Source organism: Gymnodraco acuticeps, unplaced genomic scaffold (assembly GCF_902827175.1).
Source record: "Gymnodraco acuticeps unplaced genomic scaffold, fGymAcu1.1, whole genome shotgun sequence".
In the NCBI taxonomy this organism is placed as follows: Eukaryota; Metazoa; Chordata; class Actinopteri; order Perciformes; family Bathydraconidae; genus Gymnodraco; species Gymnodraco acuticeps.
In genome coordinates, this window is record NW_022991461.1 from 25,499 (window position 1) to 50,618 (window position 25,120).

General features: G+C 40.1%; 1 protein-coding gene across 1 annotated transcript; it reads right to left on the reverse strand.

Annotated features, from left to right (window-relative positions):
- Positions 1-224: 224 nt before the first annotated feature.
- On the reverse strand, positions 225-23,742 carry LOC117532984 (mucin-5AC-like). The gene is given in 31 exon segments (XM_034196607.1): positions 225-363; positions 614-737; positions 863-900; positions 1,773-1,791; positions 1,794-1,893; positions 1,895-1,919; positions 2,389-2,518; positions 2,671-2,827; positions 3,041-3,280; positions 5,617-5,796; positions 6,428-6,538; positions 7,097-7,235; positions 8,664-8,815; positions 8,935-9,044; positions 9,324-9,367; positions 11,268-11,523; positions 11,630-11,756; positions 11,842-11,936; positions 12,086-12,250; positions 12,415-12,552; positions 12,757-12,826; positions 13,952-14,062; positions 14,211-14,349; positions 15,496-15,613; positions 15,729-15,854; positions 15,969-16,173; positions 19,205-19,311; positions 19,710-19,794; positions 21,089-21,203; positions 22,232-22,490; positions 23,679-23,742. Coding segments are annotated over 31 exon segments (3,888 nt in total).
- Between the last annotated feature and the right edge of the window lie 1,378 nt (positions 23,743-25,120).

Genomic DNA, 25,120 nt, shown 5'->3' on the forward strand with positions numbered 1-25,120 from the left:
TTTTTGTTACAGGAATTCCAGTAGTCGTGGTACCAACAGAGGGTCTTGATGTCACAAACTGTAGTTTCAGGACTTTCTGTCTTAAACACCTGACGTAGTAGGTTGAACAACAGCTGTGGTCAAAATTGTGACTGGAAAAACTGTGGTTCCTAGTGATCCAGTAGTTGTAAACAGTTCTGGTCCCTGGAAGTGTCTGTGTTATTGGGCTAATAGAAGTTGTAGCTTCAGCTGTGGCTCCTGAAGTTATAGTTGTAGACTTTGTTGGCAATGTAGTACCTGTCTCCAATGTTGTTGCTTTTGATGTGGATACTTCTGCAGATGTGGTTCCCAATGTCATGTTTGCTTGTAATGTAGTTGCAGCAACTGTGAGGAAATCAGACATTTTGTGAACATTGCAAAATGTGTATATTTCAGAGAACATTATCAAAATGTACCTTTTATTAAAGTATTTATTTAATTTTTGTATATGTTTTTCTACCACATAATCAACGTTTATAACATAAGTGTTCATGCTGCACATATTTTTCTTACCTAAAGTGGTCTCTCCAACCGTGCTGAATGCAAAAGACGTAGTTTGAGGGCTTGGTGTGTAGTGGTAGTTACGCACGGGTACGTTCTTCTTGTTACAGTCCCATTTGCCCCACACTCAGCTGTGATGCAGTTTCCTATCCCATCCGTGGTGTTGTAGATGGTTCTCCCATATTCATATGTGTTTCCATAAATGAGGCATGTACAAGCTGCAGTTTAAGAGTAAAATGCTTTTAAAACTTTTTATATAGTGTGTTGTATTTGTATTCACATGAAATAATGAATAAATATTGTGTCAGGCTTGGGACAGTGTATATTTTCACTTACAGTTCACATTGTATCTGCACCCTTATTCCTGAAAATGTACAGGAGCTAAAATGAGAAGATATATTTAGTTTGCATGCCATGAGCCACCACAAATATCACTTAATGTAAGCCCACCCAAAGATGTTAATAACAACGTAGGAGTTAACATGTTTATTTTCGACAAGCATTAGTTTTGAAATATGAAAAAACCTGGTCTGCATGGACTGATTTTGGTTGTGTGTGTGTGGGTGTGGTGTGTGTGTGTGGTGTGTGTGTGTGTGTGTGTGTGTGGTGTGTGTTGTGTGTTGTGTGTGTGTGGTGTGTGTGTGTGTGTGTGTGTGTGTGGGTGCATGTGTGCTGTGTGGTGTGTGTGTTGGTGTGGTGTGTGTGTGTGTGTGTGTGTGTGCGTGCGTGCTAAACAAGTTTATCTATTTCCTTTTCATCAGGGGCCCACAGCTAATAAGGTGCAGATCCCTGTACATTAAGAAGACTATGTGTCGGCCTTATATATACAATTGGACCCGCCAATCCGCCTTTTCAGTTCAACAAGACAGCGCTTTCTACATTTTTTAAAGTATCTCCTGATCAGAGGAGCTTTAGCAATATCGACTTATCACAGAACTTTATCTGAATTAAGATCATTTTGATTTGAAGTCCTCTCATAGTCTCCTGTGCTGCAGTACACTTTTTGCCTGAACCATTGCTAATGGGGGTTGTTTTACTAAAACACAATTATCACTATGTGTTATTGAAATAATTGAGGGAATGTAGATGTGCAGAGAAAAGTGCTTTAAATACAGATTTCTTCTTCCTTACGACTGGTTTAAACTTCAACTTCAAGCTTTCACATCTAAGGCATACACATTTATCGGGCTTTTGGACTTGATTGAGACCAAATTTCAATGGTATGTACAATAAATATCATGAATGAGACATACCAAGTGTTACAGTTGGTTGTGGAACCTTATCTCCAATGCTGTAGTGGGTGCCTTTGTCATCATAGCAGCCACATTGAGGCCAGGTGACACACTTCATGGTGTCTTCATCAAAGTAGGGCTGGTGCTGGGGGACACTGTGGATAGGCAGCCTGCAACACCATTATAACATTGATTAACCTATGTAGAAATAGAAGTAATTGCTTAATGGCACTATATGAATGCAGTGGCATTCATATACATATCAAAACTCTTTACTAACACTGCCAAATGCAATTTGTTGAAAGGCTTGGTCTGATTTATAAGTCTCCACCTTCCAAACAAGAACCTCGATATTGCACAGTGGTTAAAATTCAGCAGAAAAGTGCCCAATATTTCCAGTTTAATTGTGAAAAAAACAAACAGGGAAGCTGCAGGTAGACGTGCATAAGCAGTTTTGGGGGTTTCAACCGTACGCAACTTTCTCCAGTGAATCCTACTCACAGTTTTACAAAATCTCTTTTATTTCTTAGAATAAAGGTGTATGTATCAGTCAGTTGACCTGAGTTGTACTCAAAGCATGACCTTAATACCTTCCTCTAGTCAAGATGATGGCATGTTAAAATATCTGTGGAAAGTACCTTCGAGGGCAGTGATGAGCGTGGAACAGTTTCCTGAAGGATTCCTACATGTCTTCATGCAGTCAGCTCCACAAGGCTTGTAATGCCACTCACATTCACCAGGAGAGTTATAATAGTCGCAGAAAACAGCTGCAAGAAACAAAATATGTACTTCATTGCTCTTGTTACAACATTCAAGGTATTACTTCATATGACAAACTTGTTTATTTTGTAAGGCACTTTCTACAAATCCTTGAATGCTGTATCTCAGATTTTCCTGGTGTAATGGTGGCAAAACTTACGGCACAGCTTTGGAGTTCTCCATTTAACACAGGCCCCAGCTTCATTACAAGCTTTGGCATAAGCAGCCACAGCAGTGCAGAGACACTCACAGTCCCCACCAGAGTCACAAGCACAAGAGTCTCTCACGCAAGAATCAAAGTATGGACCAGGGTCAACCTTGAACACACAATAGTGTACTGTTTAGCTAAATAGTTTAGGAAAATTATAAAATGACAAAAAAATGGCGTTCCATGCTTGTAGTAGGGGCAACTATGGCATCGGGAACAAAAGAAGTCATCGTAATCAGTCCTAGATTGGGACACATTTACAAATATAACATTTTCCAAATACCACAGCATCTGATTTGTATGAGTCTGATAACGTTGTTACCTTTGAATGGCAGCTCTGGAAGGTGACACTGATGATGATGCTGCACTGTTTCTGGGACCAGGCTGCTCGATAGCGGTTCGAGGCACAGGGATCAGTGACGAGTTTGGCATTTGGGCAGTCGGATGAAACCTTCCAACTGTTTGCAAATTCTAGAACATCTGCAACTTTCTCCTGGGAGCGTGTGGTGAAGTCATTCCTGCTGTTACCGTCGAAGTTTCCACACAGACCACATACATGACCCTAAAGGGGAAGGCAAGGCAAGTTTATTTATATAGCACAATGACAGTATATATATATAGCTATGATTGGACTGATACATAGTAAGGCAAATATTCTTCACTCAGGTGGAGGTATGCATAGGCGGCGCGTGAGGCTCAGGTTTGGGAAGGCTAAATAACTTTTTTTTACCTGACGCTGCCCGCATCCGGCGTCTATAGAAAAGAGATCAACTCAGTGAAAGCACCGCCTGCTGACCAATCAGAGCTCAGTGTGCGGAGTTTAAATCTATCAAGTCATATTACAGGAAAAAGGAAATACAGTTTAAACTGCCGTATGCAGAGAAGACGCCGACGTGTCGCACTTATCATTCATATCACATTCAATCAGATCATCGATCATATAATATCACAATATTTCCTTATCTGAGTCAGCTTCTCGAGCCGTATCTGGCCGCGTGCAACACTTAGTTACATTGTCACATACTGTATGCAGACGTATTATTTTAAGCAACACATTAAGTTGACGAAACACTCAACTCAAATGTAATAAGTCAGATCCACTCGTGTCTTAGATGGGGCAGTGATATCATAAAACTGTTGTACGCTTTCAAACGCTCGGTAGTTTATTTATTTTTTAACCAGTTGTTCTGTATTCTCCTTGTAGGTATGTGGCTTGTATCCTGGATTATATGTTTAAGTCATGGATGTTTAAAGTTCATATTTGTCTAATATTAGTTTACTTTTCATTAATGAAGTATGACGCTGCGCTGTCAGTACACTTGTCCCTGTTTGTGATTGGTCAAATGTAGCTAACCCCGCCCCTTTCACATGAACGCGCTCTCAGCTGGAGAGAGAAACCCTGGCTTGATTACCGAGTTGATAACCAGCGCCGTAGGACCGTTTAGCGAGATCTCGTTTGTTAGGGTTAGTTAAGATAACTCAAACATATCCAGGGTCTGTTGAACTGGTTTCGTAGCAGAGCACAGGTGGCTAGCAGCGATAATGTCAAAGACACAGACATTATATTTTTACCAGGATGCAGTGACACAAATATTTGGGAAGGCTTAGCCTTCCCTAGCCTACAGTACCCGCCGCCCCTGGAGGTATGGCATATTCATCTGATGCCTTGACCTTTCATAGAAACTGTACACTGACGTTCCAGAGGGCTAGTTTACACTAAACTAGCTGAGTCATTGGAAACTATCTGGGAAAAGAGTTTGCACAAAAAAGTACTTGGCAGGAGTCAATCAAACGCTAGTCACTAACTTGATGAGAACAGTGACAAGGCTGCACCTGTTAGCGAATGGGCTGTTCAAGATTATCGAGGCCGATATTCCGCATTTTACAGATTATCGGTATCTGCCTTTTTTTAAAAAAAATCAAATTGCCGATACAACTTTGGCTCTGATGCGGCCGTTTTCTCTGGCTGCAGTCACCACTGTTCACGAGCAATGTCCCGCCCACAGCGCTATCTGATAGGCTATTACTGAAGTGTCAATCAACACTGAAGATTTTCCGGGCTGCAGCCAGCCAGAGAGGCGGGACCTTCTCAGATTACACGCAGGTGCGAAAGAACGCAGACAGAGGCAAGCAGCAGTGATGAGCGGCAGAGCCATACATGTGTTTCGAAGGTAAATCAGTTGAAAGCCGAAGTTCAATAAACATCCCAATCCCCTATGCTGAAGTTGCAAAAAGACCACGATCTTATGATCCAATTCTATCAGTTTCCCAGTTACAAAGGGACCGGGGGCGGGTAGCGTCTCCCAGCGGAGAAACTGTGACGCGCTGGGACGACTGGGACTGTGACGGCTGCTAGTGGAGCCTCGCAGCAACTCTGCTTTCTGCACCACAATCTGGTGCTGCTGAATTGGGACTACTAAATGAGTGAGACTCAAATATCAGAAGTTCAGAACAAGTTTTAGTAGTTTTTATTGTATTTGTACTTCATTTAAACCAGTTTTAAGATGTTGAAAAGTTCATCAAACATAAAAAGGCATTTCATAGCAGTTCTGTTATTCTACATTTTGACACCAAGATTTTCTGATTTTACTGCAAATGTATATCAGTTCCAAATATCGGTTATCGGTCTCCTTGATTACTAATAATCGGTATCGGCCTTGAAAAAGCCATATCGGTCTATGCCTAATATAAAGATACAAGTGCCTTTAAAGCTCAATTTGGTTTCTGGGTTGGGTAATACATCTTGATATCAGCACCGTGTTATTTGACTCGCTGTTATTCAGCATGTCCACCAAAAATAAATAATATTGCAATATTTCCACCAACTATTGAGTAAATCTGAAACGTAACTGCCTGTATCAATATGAACAATTAAGAAATAGAGGCATGATTTTTTACCTGGAGCTGCGGGTTGAGTTTAATGAAAAGACTGGTCTTCTGGTCCCAAACAATCACAAGTCCCGGCTTGATGGTCACCACCAGGTAGATGCCCATCTTTTGTAACCGACCTTTACCATATTTACCAACGCTGCCCTTTACCACGCTGAATTTCTCATCTTTTAATTGGAATTCACTATCCTGTGGGCAAAATGAAATCATCATGGAGTTAAACAAGTGGGAACAGGTTAAGGTTTGATCAATTTGTCTTTCTTCTCTATTTGTAACATGATATGGTAAATACCATTTAATTAAAGGGAACGTAAAATGCCTTCTTCAGAAAGAAAGAACCAAATCCAAATAGACTGCATGCTAGTAGCAAGGACACATTTTCATTTGAAGTGACATTGAATGTGAATATACACACAGGCTGCACACGACCACGGTATTCTCTATAGTTAGGGCATTTGCATCAAGGCATTACCGTAGGACAACAATCTATCATTTAAATGTCTATAATATACAGAGCCCTGTACAAAATGAAGAGACCACTGCAAAACTATCAGTTTCTCTGTTTTTAAATATTTATAGGTATGTTTTGAGTCAAATAAAAGATTGTATTTTATTCTATAAACTACTTATAACATTTATCTGTGTTGGAATTCAGCAGACACTGGAATGCAATGGCTGCCATACATGTTGAGATTGAGATTAAAGAAACATTTGGAGTGGTTTCTTAATTTTCTCCAGAGCTGTATGTTGGTGTTAGAGTGTGCCTCATGCCAACAACTTTCGGCAGAACATGTGCTCGGTGTACGTGTGTTGTGTTTACCCCCATGTAGATCTTGATGGCCTTGGAGCAGGTGGTTCCTGTGCTTCCACATGGAACATTTTCCGAGATAATTCTGAAGCTTCCGTTGCTCTGACTGCCGCCACAGTAGTCCTGAGTTAGGCATAGACACAGGATGCAATTACTGGAAACCAAGTTACAATGCTTAACTTTTTTGCATGAAATAAGACCGCATTAGAGATGATTGATCTGCAATTTTTCTATGTTACTATGTATACTTATTTGTCTTTATTTGTATTCTAGTAGTAACTATAAATGTGCTTTTCTTCTCTATATTAATAAGTTAGCTTATTCTTTATTTGTGCATGCCTTTCTTTCCTGCTATGCCACTCTTTACTGTAATAAGGTGATTTCTGATCCTGATTCTGAAGTTGTCCTCTTAAACCTGAGGGCCTCGCAGGAATGGATGCAGCATTTTATCCAGCCAAATCTGATTTGAATGATATCCGCCTGCCTTAGTGATCATAACGGACATAGTTTTTAAGTTACAGCTAATTCAGTCATCAGATCATGGTTATGATGGAAAAAGACAGATTATCGAAAGATATTTGACTGCACTGTAAACATTTAGTGTAACCATAGTAAGCACAGTTGAGACATGTTAAGGAATTCAATTGTATTCACTGTTCCTCTTTCCATCTGCCACTTTACCTGTAGAAGTGTGTATTCACACTCTCCATTGAAGTCAAACCTCTTATCATCAAACGTGACGAAGTGCCCGTCACCATAGATACCACACACTGCATCACAGAGATTGGTGGTACATGTGAACTTCCTTCCACTGCAGGAGCTGGAGAGACAAACACCGGAAATAAACTTTAATAAGTTAAACCTACCATAAAGTACATCTTAATGTTCGTAACTGGAAAGCTTAATGTATTAAAAAAAAAGATATGCAAATATATAACATTACTAAGTTTGACCCAGAGTTGCCCCATAATACCAGAGTGGATGTTTACCATGGATGGCATAGCAGTGAAAAGAGAAAGTAAGTCATTGCTATCTTGCTGCTCTGGTTTGGTTCAGATGTGGTGCAAAGAGAGGAAAGGCATTTTTCTGTGTGTGAGATATTGGAGGGTCACCACTGTAGGAACAGATAGAGCTGCAGTATGATAGCAGCAGAGATGGTATGCCCTGTGTTGCACGCATTATACAGAGGGGAGTCGCTCTCTGGGACAGCAGCTTTTTAGCTTAGTGTCGGGATTCTTTGGGAAATTCATGCCAATAATTCATTGTAGACCGACATATTTTACAGCAAAGAATCAGCTAACACGAATGTGAAATGTTTAATACAAATATCAGATATAAATACAGACATTTTAATGAAGTTTATATTATTTTTAATAGTCGTATTTAAAGACAAGGACAAAATGAAAAAGTTAAAGATAAGAAAATATTTTAAGAAGATGTAGTGCTCAGGTTAGCTGTAAGGGGAGATATGTAGGAAACTTCACAACTACAGCATCAGTAGTTCCAGTTTCTGGAGAAAACCTGCATAGACCATTTCGATTTATTACACCGTTTTAACGAGCTCAATATAATTGATCAGAGACATCAAAATGTCAGAGAGCATGTGATGAAAAACATGCCAATTTCAGTCATAAACCTTGTTTTAATTTGTTTTACAAATATTAGATGTAGAATGTGTAGTACTTGGTAAAGTACTAAAAGAATGATAAACATGTACTTGTATATATTGGATTATGTCTTGACTGATGTATTTTCTAAATATTTGTATTTTCATAAAAGGTTGTATTTCAAAGTGCTGGTACTGTTTCCACCAATGTTACTTAATTTTGTTAATTTTACAAAAATAAAATGAAAATCTTAGGTCACGGGCTCCTCCAACAGTGCAACACAATAAAACAGATAAAATAGTGCAAGTAAATACAAATACAATAGAATAGAAATAGTGCAATCAGAGTATATATACATGTAATTGGAATATTATATATTAGATAAATGATTCGTAAGTTGTAAACAGGTAAATATTATGGATGTTCTAGTTCAGGTGTTTAACAGTCTTATGGCCTATGGGATGTCCCTGAGTCTGGTGGTTTTAGTCCTGATGCAGCAGACAGAACAGTTTGTGGCTGGGGTGATGGGGGTCTTTGATAATCCTGAGGGCTTTCTTTCTGAGCCGCTGGGAGTAAAGATAGTGTGTGTATTACCCAGCAGCTATATACAATACTGTGTATGTGTAAAGAAGTGCACAAACCAGGTGTTGCAGTCCACAGTGAGAGTCTGCCCGGGCTGATAGGCCTGTCCGTTGTGCAGGCAAGGACAGCTGCTCTCCGTGACGCAGCTTCCCTGCCCGTCCGACACCAGGCCGGCAGGGCACATGCAGCCCGATGTGCAGCCGCTACTGATCTGTAGCACACCAACGGGGGCGGAAAAGGCTGTTAGTCATGTATGTTAGACATCCGCGTTAGCGTGTGTGTGTATGTGTATGTGTGTGTGAGTGTTTGTGCATGCTATTCTGTACTTACACAACTCATGTCCAGAGTGCCGCAGCTCTTTTGACACTCAGTCCCAGGGACCCCAGGTTGAACGGTGGAGCAGTCAAAGTAAGCCATTGGGGAAGCACATGATGGGGAGGCTGGGTAATAAATGAGAAACTCATGATGAAGAGCGTTGTGATCTTGTCATAATATTGCATAGTGCATTATGATTATTATAACTATATTGCACACTACGAATGAACAGGAATATCTTTCATCAAAGGATCATCTTTCATGATTTGGAAGATAATTCAAAAGGTTTGGAAATTACAAGGGGATTAACATTTAATCATTATCATTCACGAATCAAAAGTTAAGCACAATAGCATTCACCAAATAGCATTTGATTCTGTGCATATTTTGAAACATACATGGTAGTTGTTTCCCTCCTAAGCAGCTGAGGGCTCCTTGTCTGCAGACACTGTGACAAAAAGAGTTCAAGTCATCAGCTAGCATCCTGAAACCATTTGTCAATGTTTGTCAATGGAATTCTTTATCGTACTGAAATAATATTGACTTGCTACAATGTCCTCTACTGTAGCTGCCCCTCGTTTTCCATAACAACTGTTCCATTGGTAGAATAGAAATGCCTATAATTCCAGCGTGGGAATGTTCACATATCCAAAATAGATTGCTAGATTTGAAGTAACACCAGTGAAATGAAAACTCAAGCCAAGTTTCTTTTTTCATTATGTTACAAAAAAGCTTTGAATGAGCTTAATTCACTATATTAGTGTTATGATTAGGGATGGGTATCGTTAGGATTTTATCCATACCGATACTGCTCATCGATACCGGCATTTTTCGATACTCTTATCGATACTTTTCAATAATTTGGTGTAGACATGATTACAAGATGTGAAGATTAAACAACAGTCATTTTATTGTAATTTATTTGTATTTATTATTTAATGTAACTTTTTCAATGTCATACCAAGCAGGTATGAGTGTGTTCGACAGTGTGTCTCTGGAAGGGGGCGGTAATTAGGGGCAGTTCATAAATCCATGTAAACATGACCATAGTTCAGTTAAAACGAGACGCTGCGTGCGCACCTCCTAAACCGGAAGCTCCTGTCAGCTAACCATTATAATCCGTTTATTATTTATAATTGTAATGATGGATTATCAGTAATTATTTTAAAGTTACACAGAGACATTGGATTAACCGTTTTTATGCCCTTGATCACAAAACAGCAAAGGTAAGACATCATTATCATCATGGCTACGTAAAGTGAAGTTGTTTTCTTGCTCTTTCCTGGCTGCTAGTTCAGTGAGTTTTGGTCGTACAGTTACACCAATGGAATCTCAGCTTTCATGTGATATGTTGTTTGTGCAGATACAATGATAAAATGACTTAGAAAAGATCGCTTTTGCCAGTTATGTGCTAAAGTAGCCGTTAGCCCCGTTAGCCCGTTTTGCTAAGTGTTGATTTAGACTATTGGTGTTGGACTTCTGTTCCGTGTAGGTCAAATGGTTAATATCGTCTGTTAGCTGAGTTTCTTCCCGTTAAGTGGGTATGCATCATTATTAGGTTGTTAAATGTTAAGAAGCCTTGAGACGCTGTTTCTAGCAAGATGTTGCATCTGCCCCTGCTATGGTCTGCCCCCGGGAGTCTCACAATAATAAGAGCGCTGTTAGGAGAGATGACAAGGGGCATTCACAGTGGCCAATCAGAGTGGTAATCAAACCGGATACGTCACACGGGATGAGGGTTCCCAACCAACCAGAATTGTTTAAACTAAGGAAGTAGCGTAATTCATATACCGATAGCAGCACCGTTTGTCCAGCGGCTTAACGGTATACCAATTCCGTCCAATCAGGTACCGGTACTGACTTAGTACCGGTTCTCGATACCCATCCTTAGTTATGATTAAACATTTTTTATTTCCGTCATTATTTATAATATTTGACTTAGAGATTTATATCATCCTCAGGATGAGTCCTAATAACTTTGGCGATCCCTTATTATATGTACTTTATGTACACTACTAGCAAATGTTAGCATGCTATGCTAACATTCGTAACTAGGATAGTGATGGTGTGTATTAATCTATGAATCATTAACATCAGTTGCTAATGCTAATGATAGCATGTTGCTATGATATCTACCTGGCTTGTTTCCATTACAGTTCCTCTTCCTGAAATAACTCATTAGTCTTTAAACTATGTTTACTATCCCCCACTTCATTTGACTCTCAAATGTATCCATTGTATAACCCTTAAATCGAATACAATTTTCAAGATTGGCAGCTCACTATAAACGGTTATTTTATGTTATTCCTGAATGCCTAACCTCTGACATCATTACACTGTGTTTTTACCATGTGTTGCCATCTTTGTTGACAGTCTGCCCAGCAGGAATAATGGTGTCTTTATCATAGCAGGGACATTGTTCTCTGGACACACACTGGCTCTCCTCGGTCATGTAGGTTCCCTCTGCACAGCCGCAGCCGTCCACCGCGGTGAAGCTGCTCTGGCAGGAGTAGTCGATCTGGCTGAGGGAGCGGCAGGTGCGCTGGCAGCAGGTCATGTTGTAGTCATACACAGTTGTTCCTGGACATGATTCACTGAATTTTCCTAGTATGAGAGATACGATTTGAGAAGTAGCAAAATAGTGTATGTTTAATTAAATACATTTTCCATCCAGGTTAATTATTTGTTGACGTCGATAGGGTGCACTCACCACAGATGGTGTTCCTCCAGCCTCTAAAATGGATACCTGCAGCTGCACAGGCATACACATAGGCGGAGACTGCGGCACACATGCTTTCCTCACTGTTCTCACAGTTACAGCTGTCATATATGCAGTTCTGGGAGGAGACACAGTCAACATTGACATTTAACAGTACATTAGTTTAGTTTTTTGTCATTACAGCTTTTTGTGTGCAGACCTACATCTTTGTACATGCTGGGGCTAATTAAGGAATGGCAGGAAGCAAACTGTCCCTGGGGATCGTCGAGTTTGGAGCACCAGTACTTGGCATAACTCTCTGAGAGACAGAAACATACAGAAATTAAGTATTTACAAAACACTGAAAATGTCATGATGAACTCTGAAAAGTGGCATGGTATGCTTTCGCATGGTATGACCATCTACATTACACCTTATGAGGTGTCAAAGACACAAGTCTAGCTCTACCTTTGTTGATGCTTTGGCGACAGGGGTGTCCAAATCCTGCTATAATGTCGGGGCACTTGGCTCTAGTTTTCCATGAGTTGCCAAAGGCTGGAGAAGTAGCCTCCACCAGCCCACTAATCACCTTGAAGTCATCACTCATTATGTTGTTGAAGTTCCCACACAAACCTGTGGGGTGAGGTGATACATTATTTCACAGAAACCTTACATGACATGTGAATTATTATGAACAGAAACATATTAGAACCAGTAATCTAATGTAATACTATGCTGAAATCATAATGTCAAATCAAATGTCTATCCAGACACTGAAACAATAATGTAGGCCATACCAGAGGTGGTTCCTTTCAGAGAAGTGTCAGCGAAGATGAAGACCTGCATCACCGGGGACAGCTGGACCACTACTTGAATGCCCACCTTGATGTCCAAGAAGATGAAGAAGGAGGACGGACTGAAGACGCTCAGCATCGCTGCGGCAGGCAGAACACACAGGTGTCAGTATTCTGCTATAATTCTCTTCTCATGTTCATATTCTCTTCATTTATCTTCATCTTCCGCATTAATACAAATTCAACACTCTTATAACTTAAAACTAACAACTCTGAAGTTTGTAGTTAAATAAATAAATAAACATTTACAGCTGTCTCTTAATCATTGTGTGTTCAGTAACTCACGTGTAAACAGTGGAAGCATAGAGGCAATCTGGTTCACATAGACCTGCCCGGTAGCCGTCATTTTAATAACCTGAGAGTTTGTGGAGGGAGACACAGAGTATGAAACAGGAGTCCAACAATCATCGCATCTTTTGTGTGTGTGTTTAGGGGAGACACTCGTTTGTCCTCCTTGTAAGATTATCTCTATTTGTAGGGTTGATAATAAATAGATACAAAGTAGACAATAATAACAAGAAATACAAAAATAAGCTATGTGCAAGTATACATGCTCTTAACCCTTAGACCAGGGGTGTCAAACTCAAATACACAGTGGGCCAAAATTAAAAAATGGGTACTACTGGAGGGCCGGACTGGTTCAATGTTTATTCCAAAACTTATAGAAATGCACATATTAAGCCTGGAACTAACAAAGCTTAAACTATTGCCTATAAAAACAACATTAAACATTAAATAATCAGTTGCATTCATTTCTTATGGCTCTATCTGCAGCTTTTCCAGAGTCATTTCTTATGATTACATTTTCCCACAGGCCAACAACAGCTTCAACAAAACCATTTCCCTCAAAGAGAAAACAAACATGCCCTGCTGTCGTGAGAGAAAGTGCAGAAGGAAACATCCATTAAACTCAGTGTGCTGCTCTGTGATGCTAGCTCAAGCAGACACTTGGCATCTCATCTTGGGTGCCAGTTCAAACGAAATTCCATACGAAATAAATGCGGGTCATTTTTTACCCACTTATGGAAGCTTGGGGTAGTAATACAACAACTACAATTTCTTAAAATGTCAATTTAAAATTTGAATGGCATGATAATCAAAACATGTTTTTTGAGGAATAGCTGGAATATGAAATGATAAAAAAATGTAATTACAAAGATACTCTAAGAAAACCACCTCACCGGTTAAAAAAAGACCCACTTTTGCATCTAATGGTTAAGAGTTGTAGTCTTACAGCAATGTCAGATACATATGTTTTATTTTACTGCTCAATAGGCAATACGATTTTCTCATGAGTAATCTTCTTCTACTTAGTGGTAGGTTTAACCTCTGAATTACCGATGTGAGTGAGTGAGTGAGTGTGTGTGTGTGTGTGTGTGTGTGTGTGTGTGTGTGTGTGTGTGTGTGTGTGTGTGTGTGTGTGTGTGTGTGTGTGGTGTGTGTGTGTGTGTGTGTGTGTGTGTGTGTGTGCGTGGCTTACCACAGAACTGCTGGCTAAGCTCACAGTTACAGCTCTAAGGCAGGTCTGACTGTCAGCCATGCCGCACTTGACCAGATCCACCAGCACTGCAAACGAGTAGCCATTACTCTTCTGAAACACACACAAGGGCAAAACTTGAAATTAATTATGACGGAAATAATGAAATGGAGGACAGTACAATAAATAGACACAACATACTCAGACGTTGCTGTAAATAGGAAAACAATGAGTGTTGCAGTTGAGGATGTGTGTGTACTACCTTAGCCAGGACGTAGGAACAGTCCCCATGGAAGGTGTAGGCTTTGCCATCAAAGGTGTTGATGTGAGCCCCCCCCTCCAGAGAGCAGGTTCCTGGACAGTTCTCCTCTGTACAACTCCACTGTCCACTCTCACACACACTGTCAACACACACACACACACACACACACACACACACACACACACACACACACACACACACACACACACACACACACACACACACACACACACACACACACACACACAGAGAGCAGTAGAATCAGTGTTCTAGTTATCTTTGGTAAAAAGAAGCCTATACTGCATGACAATTTAGGGTAACTTATTAAAATTGCATTACTGCATGAATAATGCTGCGATGCTTTGAAACAAACCTGTTACATTTAGAGAAGTATTTTGTATTGGCTTGACTGCATGATCGGCGGTTAGAACATGTTTTTGCAGAAGGAAAGATGTCATGATAGACTATTGTATGTGCCCATTAAGAACATCAAGTGTGGAGCTGCATTGGATCAGATCTGTAATAGTAGGAACTATTGTTTATGCAGTAAAGCTGCCTACCAATTGTGATGTTGCTACTCTGACATGTTTGGGTGTTACACACATGCAGAGCATACAGGCATGAGATGTAAGATGTTCACGTTTACTGGAGTTTAATAACCGAGGTAGGAACAAGGTATTCTGTAGTCTTTCTGTGATACAAAGAGCAGAATGGAACACGTTCGACCTGTTGCCGGTCTGAAGCATAACTCTAAGGACTTCACTAAAGGTCTCACTCCCTGATAAAGGAGCTAACATGGCTTTTTCAATGCTAACAGCACAAGGGTAAATGAAGAGATTTTTTATCACAGACTATATGTAGGTCAATTACAATATGTATGGATATCATATGCCTGCAATCTGTAGTGATAACTAAAGATTTGAATGCTGTGGATTCAATGTCAATGCAATTAACTGCTTTTAATTGATTACATATATAATAAACAAATAAAGCAAAACAACAACAGCGAGTGGACATAGTGTTATATTTAGCCATTCATGTGACATATGTGTGGATTATACCAAAAGTAATTCAAGACATTAGCACTTGTGGGTATGCAATAACTGTTTCACTATACTCATCATAAAAGATTAAATAACCTGGTAAAATATAAACTAAATTAAAAGGAGATCATTAAATGACTGTGTGAACAACATGTTGAAGTTATACATTTGGGACTTCAGAAAGCAGGTCAAAATTCAGTTCAGGTCACTCTTATTCAGTTGTATTCATGTTTTCATCTTACCAGGATCTACAGTTGTCTGAGTAGGACTCTCCTGACTTGTACAACTTGTTTTTCAGCAGACACGGACACTGATCTTGTGCAATACAGCCAGTTTTACTGATGTCATCAAAGACAGTTCCTGAGGGGAGATAATAATCATTTATTTCATGTTTTACGTCAGCACCAGGAATGATTGAGATAAGTTGTGAATGAACAAAGCAGGTGTATACTGTAGTGTACAATGTGTAGTCTACCGTTAGGGCAGGCGCAGCCACTCCTGTAGTCTCTGTTACAGGTCTGGCTGGCCTGAGGGGTGGAGCAGCTGTCAACACATGGACTGCTATACTCCATGAACTCCATGTTGTTTGGACATGTCTTGGCTGTGGAGACAAAGACTTAAACATTGCTGTACCAGGACAATCAAGCCATGTTGCAATCAACACAGCAACTGATGCAGAACATTCAAGTCAACTGCAAAAAAGCATCTCTCTTACGGCAAAACGTTGCATTCCTCCACTGTTCTGTCTTGCCCCCTGCATAGACACACTGTCTGGAGTATTCTGATATGGTTTTGCAGAGAGTAGTAGGTTCTTTTGAGTAGCACATATCATTCCTGCAGACTTTATTGAAGGAGTTCACGTCCAAAAGGTCTCTGCATCTTCTGAAAGGAGGTCTGGAGAAGATCTGGTCACAGAGTTGCTGAAAAAAACAAAATCAATCAATGTGTTATAAAAATCCAAATAGCTGTTTCTATCAAACTATAAACAGATACTTAGCTGCACAATCAACTCTGGCAGCCAACTGAGATACAAGTTGACCCCTTGCTGTAGGGAAAGCCTCTGGATGTTTGCACAGACTGGGCTGACAACATCTTTTGTATTCAAAATGGTTAATGGCTGAATTTATATATATTCTGATCTCATAGAGAATTAGTTTGTAGTCTGATGATTCACTCTTCCAAGCAAATCCAGAAACACAGGTTCACTGGTTCACACACTGCTTATCTTACACTATTACAATAACACGTAATAAATGGTGTAACAGGACATATGTTCTGGTTCATATTAGTGTAAAGGAATATTTTAGTCTTGTTACAGTATATAGAGTTTAGTGACTTGTCCTCGGGAATCTGTTTCTGGTTAAAGTGTATTCCTGCCTGTAATGTGATCCATAGCTTCTCAGGAAGACACAGGTCAAGAGGTCATCTGATGTCTTGTGGGGGGAGAAGCTTGGCTCATGTGGGTTTGCAATACAACGAGTCTTTGTCTCGACATCTGGCATGCATTAAAGGAAAACCCGTGTGTTTTAGGGCCCTCCTCTTCTTACATATAGATGGGTTCTTGGCGCTTTTGTCTTCAGAGTTGGCTGGTATCTTACATGAGAACTGTAGTATACTGTGATCTCTCCGGCCGTACGAATTCTCAATAAATATCAGTGTATTGACTAAGGCGAATCCAGTTTCCCTCATTTCATGATTGGCTCAACATTGCTGCAATGAAGTTTTTACTTCACAATTAGTATTTAGTGTGGGACATGTCTCCTTACTTTAATGTTCAAAAAGCTCTCTATTTGTCTCTTACTGCCTGTGCTGCAGCACCTCTTTTCATTTGATTGGTTAACTTGGGTTTGGAACCATGGCCATGCCTCAACCACACCTCTGACCCCTCTGCTTAGCTACTTGTACCTGGTCATCCGCCCTCATTTGTCTCAGATGTCACCACAGACAGACCATGCCGAAACGTACATTCACAGTTCAAAAATTCGACAAAGGCTGAAGTTCATATTTTGAAAGAATCCACTCACCACGGCTCCTCAATGGCAAACTAACCCAACAGATTCAGACACTCTTTTTGAAACCAGTCATCCTCCAGGCATGACACATAACAGACAACAGCATAGACCCAGTGGAGACGCTCAGCGGTCAGAACAAAGGCCCACGGGCATCTCCACTCAAGACAATCTCTCCCGATGGGTTCCATCACAGGCCCTCCACCACCTCTACGGCCACAGCCTGCTCACGCAGGGGGGGTTGGGGTGGTTTGTACTTCCCTAATGCCTCCACCCTTTGTCTGTCATGTCTCTTAGATAATCTCAGTTTTTTGGCTTGTAATAAATGCTGAGAATACAAGTATCACCGGGGTCAGGCAAACTGTTCTAAAAACCCTTGGGTGCAGATACACCATTCCAGGGGGTCCAGCCTGGTCTTCAATGCAGGTGTTTAAAGTGAAAGGTGGGTATCATTCGTGTTAGGAGAAAAAAACCCTTCTGTCTTCCTAACATTCTTGACTCCGTCTTATTGGCGGGCTGTTCCAGCTCAAATGGTGGTGGTATGGTCCTTTCTTGTGAAACAAATCTAAATGCAATCTTAAAGGTCCCATGTCATGGCCATTTCTACTGATCATAATTCCATTGTTGAGGTCTACTAGAATAGATTTACATTGTTCGATGTTCCAAACTCACATTGGTTTCTCAAACAGCATCTCTGTATAGTATGTGCATTCACTCTCTGTCCTAAACGGCTTGTTGGAGCTCCTGCCCCCCCCCCCTCCCTATGAGCCCAGTGGCCGTCTGCGAGACAGCGAGACACAGCGAAACCCAGCCAGAAACCAGCCTGAGCACAAACACACACCTGCAGCACAGAGTTTGTGTGTGTGCTCACACACAGACTCACAGCCTCGCCGCGTCCCACCGTGTCAGGGAGGAGAAATCGGCGGAGCTGCAGCTGAGAAAAGATTGAGTGTGTGTGTGAGGAAGTAACGGCTCTGTGGACGTAACATAACGGCTCCACGGATTGGTCCATTTGGGTATGGACACGTCACTGTACCCAGGAAGAAAACAATGGAAAGAGAAATGTCCAACGAGGCGTTCTGGGGCAGCATAGACAGGTATTTTCTGTGTTAGAGTTTTACTCGCTACAGGGTGTACTTTGAGGGTTTGTGACTCTGCTGACCGTTTACATGCAGAAAAACCTTCATAACACAAAAGGGGACGGGTAATAACCGGAAAAGCATGACATGGGACCTTTAATGTTACATTCTGGGCCTTTTTTCAAGCTTGGCATGGATAGTATAGTATAGGGCAGTGGTTCTCAAATGGGGGTACGCGGACCCCTAGGGGTACGTTGGAGTACTGCAGGGGGTACGTGAGATTTATTTTATGTTAATGAAAACAAATATTTAAAAAAATATATATATATACCAATTTTGGGAAAAGTAAGGAAGTTTGAGCAGTGTGGGTTTTATATGAACAGAGTTACACATATTTAAAAACGCGAAGTGTAATAACTGCAGTTTGCCTCCCTGTCAGAATGACAAAGATCCTCAGTGAAGCTCAAGCCCATATTTCACTACATTGTAAGTACAACTTATTAAAAAGATGAGTTCAATGCAACTAATGTCGTCTTAGTGTTATTGCATGATGTTAAAATTGGTTTGCCATGAATTTAGTGATGGATTGTAAACATTTGAAATGTAGCATTTAAGTGTTTCTCAGTTACAAGGTTGTTGTTTTAATAAATCAGACACCGATGGTGCAGCGCTGTACTGTACCTCTTTATATAGGCATTTCTTCCCTAACTTGTGCGCTGATCAGGGGGTACTTGGCTGCATTTTTTTTTCAAAGGGGGTACATTATTGAAAAAAGTTTGAGAACCACTTGTATAAGGAATCTGATCCCTCTAACAAATGACTTCATGAGATGTTAAGGGAACTTGTTTGGAGTGAGGAGTTACCTTATCGTCACAGCTCTGGACTGTGGTGGTTGCGGGCTCCTCACAACGCTCTGTTGGCCCATCCACCTTGTGGGTGTCAGCAAAGTCGCTCACGGACAGCTGAGCGCCTACAGACAATCACACATTATGGACAGCACTTTGATGTAAATAAATACTTGGAACACAGTTTGCACCCATTTTAAAGCAGGGAGGGTTTTTATTCCTTAGTCACATGGTAGCATGAAAGCAGCATCAGCTAAAACTTCAAGAGAAATTTGCACAGGCTGCACCTTTGCTAAAGATGTCTCTTGTCCGTTAGGAATGCTATTTGATGGTGATTTATAAATCAATTAAGTTAATAAATTAAGTAAATGTTCATTTTAAATAAAAAAAATATTGATTCTATCCATCATTGGAAGAAAAGGCCTAATTATATTCAGTGTGATTATGAAACATTTAACGAGACACAGGATTGAGCTAGTGCAGGCCTGTGATCCCACGTTGAGTACAGTGAGAAAAATCTTACCATTTTTCATCAGATCATTGGGCACACCGTCAAAGTTTCCACAGAGTCCACATATCTTGTTCTGGTATTTCTCATCAATTTCAATCTGTGAACATGGACGAAATATAGAGAAGTCATTGGCGAAACACAAGTTATAAATGAATCATTCATTATTCAAAGCAGGCTTTTAAGATGAAGCAAAATACTATTATAACATATTTTGACATACCAAATAACTTTTCCTATGTAATCCATATAAGATTTTGAGTAGGTCATACTCATGTGCTCTGTCAACTCTTTGGCATTGCTACGGTAGGAGAGTAACGTTTTGCTTTCCAAGCTGGTGCATGACCTGTTATTGCAAAATGCACTCTTTTATATTCATATTGTTTGCTTATCTCTAGGACATAGCCTGTCACACAAATTCCCTAAGTGACTCACTGCTGAACTCATCCAATATTTGAGTTAAGGCTTGGATGGCATCAGATTTATATAATATGTCGCGAGCCAAATACAACATGCTCACAAGCAAAGCTTACAGGTGACCAAAGGTTATTGGAAAGCATAAACACTTTATTCTGTGTACTTTCAAATATGACATTCATCACATTAACTCATCCCATATACATGTATATGGCCAAGCTTTAGAAACAACAATAGCTAATACTATGCCACTTGATTTTGGCACTGCATTCTTTCACAGCTATCAAAACCACACACATTGGGAAACTTGAAATAAGGGATGCGGGTTTTGTGAGCAATACTAAGTTCTTGTCTTTATTTCCAAATAAATGGCCTTATAATGGTACCTTTAAATGCCATAGCTGAGCCGCTATCATTCTTTCAGATTGGAAGGGTATTAAAGTGGTACAGTGCCGGTAACTAGAAGGCTTAATATATTGAGAGGAAAGAAAGTGTATCAATTGAATCGCTAAATAAAAGTGTTTAAATGGATCAGCACCAACTCTATATTTAAACAGTTGTAGTTAACTGTGTCAAGTATGTTTGCCTTTCGTCACACGCCACTATTAATATGAGTGAACTCCTGCTCCCCACTAAACTTGTTCATTCTTCATCAACCTTTTCAGGGGTTGTGATTTCTTGGAGGAACAAGCTCTTTCAAAGTGTGGCGATAAACAAAATAGCTTGTAAGATAGGTTTATTGTTTTATTGTTTTTGTTCGATCGTTTGGGCCTTTTCTTATGAGTTGTTGCTTTTATTAAAGAAATAAATAATACGAGCCTTATCCTTTAAGAATAATTGTGTTTCTTTGTTTTCATATGTATTCCAAGCATGTGCACAAACTGGGGTTTTCTAAGGCATATGTGTGAGAAATGAAGAGTGATTTTGTATGTCAATACAGCTGAACACAGAACTGGACAGAAGTGTGTGCTACATACGTCCAGGGAGTCGTCCAGGTTCCAGGTCACTGTAATTCCCTGCTTAGCTTCCACAATGATATTAAAATCCGTCCGCATGACGCTCACGCCGAATGTGACATGTGGCAGAGTCACCCTGCAGAGAGTAAGTGTACACATATGAACAAATATGTAACATCTGGAAACTGTCTCAATGCCATTTGCAGGTTGCATAAAGTTTCTGACTAATCAAAGCTGTGTTCAGGAAATGTCTGCATTCAAGGATTACTGATTTATTACTGATAGATTGATAGAATGATTATAATATCTTTCATGTAACCAACTTAGGTGAAAAACAACAAAGTACAAAACCAACCAATAACCCAAGATTGACAAAGTCTGACTTAATTATAGTCTTTAAAATGTGAAGTGGTGCTTTTTCATTTTTCTGCATGCAAAACCTCGCACTAATTATTTATATGAAGTTTTGATCACATAGAGTAATTTTCTACCGATTGTGGATTTGAGTAAAGATGCATCTCCAAGTTATTCCCATTGTAGTTAAAGGAACTTTATATCTGAACTTTATCTGCTTGCTAAGTATCTACAACATTGGGAAAGTCATTTAAATACGGTTTGCAGTAAAGCAGTCAGAAGTCATTTGTTGTGAAGGAACCTGAAGAATCTTTACTCGATGTTGGATTTTTATAAAGCTTTCAAGCAGTTATCACATTCCTGCGATTGCCCTGCGAATGGAGTTTTCAGAAGGAGAAAGGAGTTAGCTATGTCCGTGACCACTGCAGACCCTCCATCCACAGAGGCAGACCGAGATCCAAAAATAGCTACTCCTGCTTCCATAGCGTTGCACTGAATGTAAATGTCTAATCAAGGAAACATTATCAACATTATCAACACAGTCTCAGGCTGAAAGAAGAACTAATGAGTTTTCCTTTTTTGGAAGTTTTTCCATGTACGATGTGAGGGTCTAAGGACAGAGGGTCTAAGGACAGAGGGTCTAAGGACAGAGGGTGTCGTATTGTCATACTGATAGTCTGTACAAACTGTGAAGTCCACTGAGACAAATGTAACATTTGTGATATTGGGCTATATAAATAAACATTGATTGATTGATGAGGTAAAATGTCTCAGGGAAACATGTGGTGGACTGATCTGGACTGGACTTACGTCTTGCCATCGACTATCACTGAGCTGATGGACAGCTCCACCACAGAGCCTTCAAGCGTCATGATAATTGTGCTAATGGTGGGGATGTCATCGATGACTGTGCGCCTCATTTGGAGGTTTAACTCTTTGTAGCTGTTATTACACTCGAAGACCAAGACATGGTTACAGTTGGAGGCCAGCTGGAAGAAATCTCCATCAAAGGTCTTCCATTGGTAATGACCCCAAGTCGTGCACACTCGGCCGATCTTATTTTCGTTAGCTGAAACGAGATTAACATCAGAACATCTTTTTAACTGATATGAAAGGGTGTGCAAAAATATAATGCATGTACACAGTTAACTCAGGCTCCCTGTCAGAAGAGAAGGAATTATTTACTGTAGTAAAGAGAAGACATTTTAATTGAAATGTTTCCTACAACAAAAGCAGTGCATCAGCTGGTTTAGTTCTTCACTGAATATTGAAGTCTGATGATGCTTACAATGAGCAAACAGGGACATGTCCTCTGATTGGACCCTATTATCCTAGATTAGTATTGGCCATCTGCTCGGTCTGATGGGCAGTTGGACCAGTACTCTAAGACATATTTTAGTGCTATTGGTGGCATTTTAAACTGTGACTGTTTATTAGATTGTAGCGTCTTTTTGGCCTTTTAACTGTAGAATAGTTTTAATGAGATATTTGTTTTGTAGATCTGAAGTTTAGCACACTTTGTCAATACAATATTTTGTCCACACAGACTTATTCATTTGAATGGTTTTGCTACTTTATACTGTCCCTGTCATTTTGGAATGTGCCTTGTTTTCATTTTCTGTAGCCTAATTTTGGGGGTACAATTTATTTTTAGTAAATATATACTAATATAAATAAACTAATGTATGTAATGTAATGTATATATTACATTTGTATAGTCTCACTCGTATTGTTGTGACTGGTCTATAAAATACCTAAAAATACATTTTAAACAGGTATGTAAGAAATGGTGAGATGCAATGTTAATAATCATATGCAAAATATATAGTATATTAATGCTTGGGTGAACTAAACCCAACATGCCATAGACTAACAATCAAATGGATAGGTAATAATCACATAAACTCAAACTCATCAAAATTCAAAATCTTTGGAGCTGGCTGTTGAAACATGACATTAGTCTGTGTTTGGTATGATGATGGGTAACCTGTAATCAACTGGTTCTGCAATGAAAGCCAAAGTAAGACAATTATGTTATGTAATGTATTTGTAGTTTATTTTTATATTTTACAGACAAATAAAAGGAAAATATTAAAATATATTGAGTACGTCATATTTCCTTAATCATAAACCAAAATACATTTCTGTTAACGTCCAGTTTTCCTCTCTGTGACCTTTTCCAATCATCTTTTAGTCTATCTATAATATCTATCTGTAATAGTGTGAATCTGTAAGCGTTTCCCAGGTCCCCACTCACCTATCTGAGAGACTGAGCCGACAAGCAGCGTCAGGAAGATGATCCATGATCCTATGGTCCCCATGTTTGCTCCTGAGGACTGAACCACTGTGACACTACTCACCTGGAGGGCAAATCCTTTTATAACCATGAGCTCAGAGAGAAAGAGAGTTAGGCAGCTTCACTATTTGTCCCTCCTTCACTCTAAATGTCTTAAGAGAGGTTGGTATTTGCATATGCAATGAATACCTTTGGTACACACAAGATTGCTATTTGTTTGCTCAGCAAACATATCATCACCTCTATCACTGCACTTGATCCGTTTACAGGCCTCCGCTGAACCACAGACCTTTCAGCTGGTATGGATCGAGATGAGCTGCCTAGCTGTCTTGGTGCTGTCTTGTCGTGTAAGGTCCATGTCCTGACCTTGCTTATGTGAACCCTGTGGAGCACTTCAGCAAACTTGAATTTATCACACGTTCTTTTATTCAATCAATCAATCAATCAATCAATCAATGTTTATTTATATAGCCCAATATCACAAATGTTACATTTGTCTCAGTGAACTTTACAGTTTGTACAAAATATCAGTATGACAATACGACACCCTCTGTCCTTAGACCCTCACATCGTACAAGGAAAAACTTCCGAAGAAAACCCACAGTTTAAAGGGAAAAATGGGAGAAACCTCAGGGAGAGCAACAGAGGAGGGATCCCTCTCCCAGGACGGACAGACGTGCAATAGATGCCGTGTGTAAATTGAAAAGATAATACATTTGCAACATAGGTAGGCCAAATGTTTGGAAATGCATGTGTGTATAATAGGAAGATGAATCCACGAGGATATCCATCCAGGACCTATGATCCAGGACCACAGCCACGACTCAAGATCCAGGGCTCGCGATCCAGGACAGAGGAGCGCAGGATCATCCATGACTCCGGATCCCGGCGTATATAGACACCAAAAAGAAAGACATTTGGGGAAGCTGGGTTAATCGGAACATGAGAGTACACAGGTATAGACAGAGAGAAGGAAGAAGTAAGATGTCCCCCGACAAACTAAGCCTATATCAGCAAAACTAGGGGCTGAATCTAATCAGCCCTAACTATAAGCTTTATCAAAAAGGAAGGTCTTAAGCGCACTCTTAAAAACGGATAGGGTGTCTGCCGCCCGAACACAAACTGGAAGCTGATTCCACAAATGTGGAGCTTGATAAGAAAAGGCTCTGGCTCCCATTGTACTTTTAGAGACTCTAGGAACAACCAACAACCCTGCATTCTTGGAACGCAATGCCCTAGTAGGACAGTAGGATATAATGAGTTCTTTAAGGTAAGATGGCGCCTGCCCATTAAGGGCTTTGTAGGCGAGAAGAAGAATTTTAAATTATATCCTGTGTTCTATAGGGAGCCAGTGTAAGGCAGCCAGAACAGGAGTAATGTGGTCCCTTTTCCTAACTCTGGTT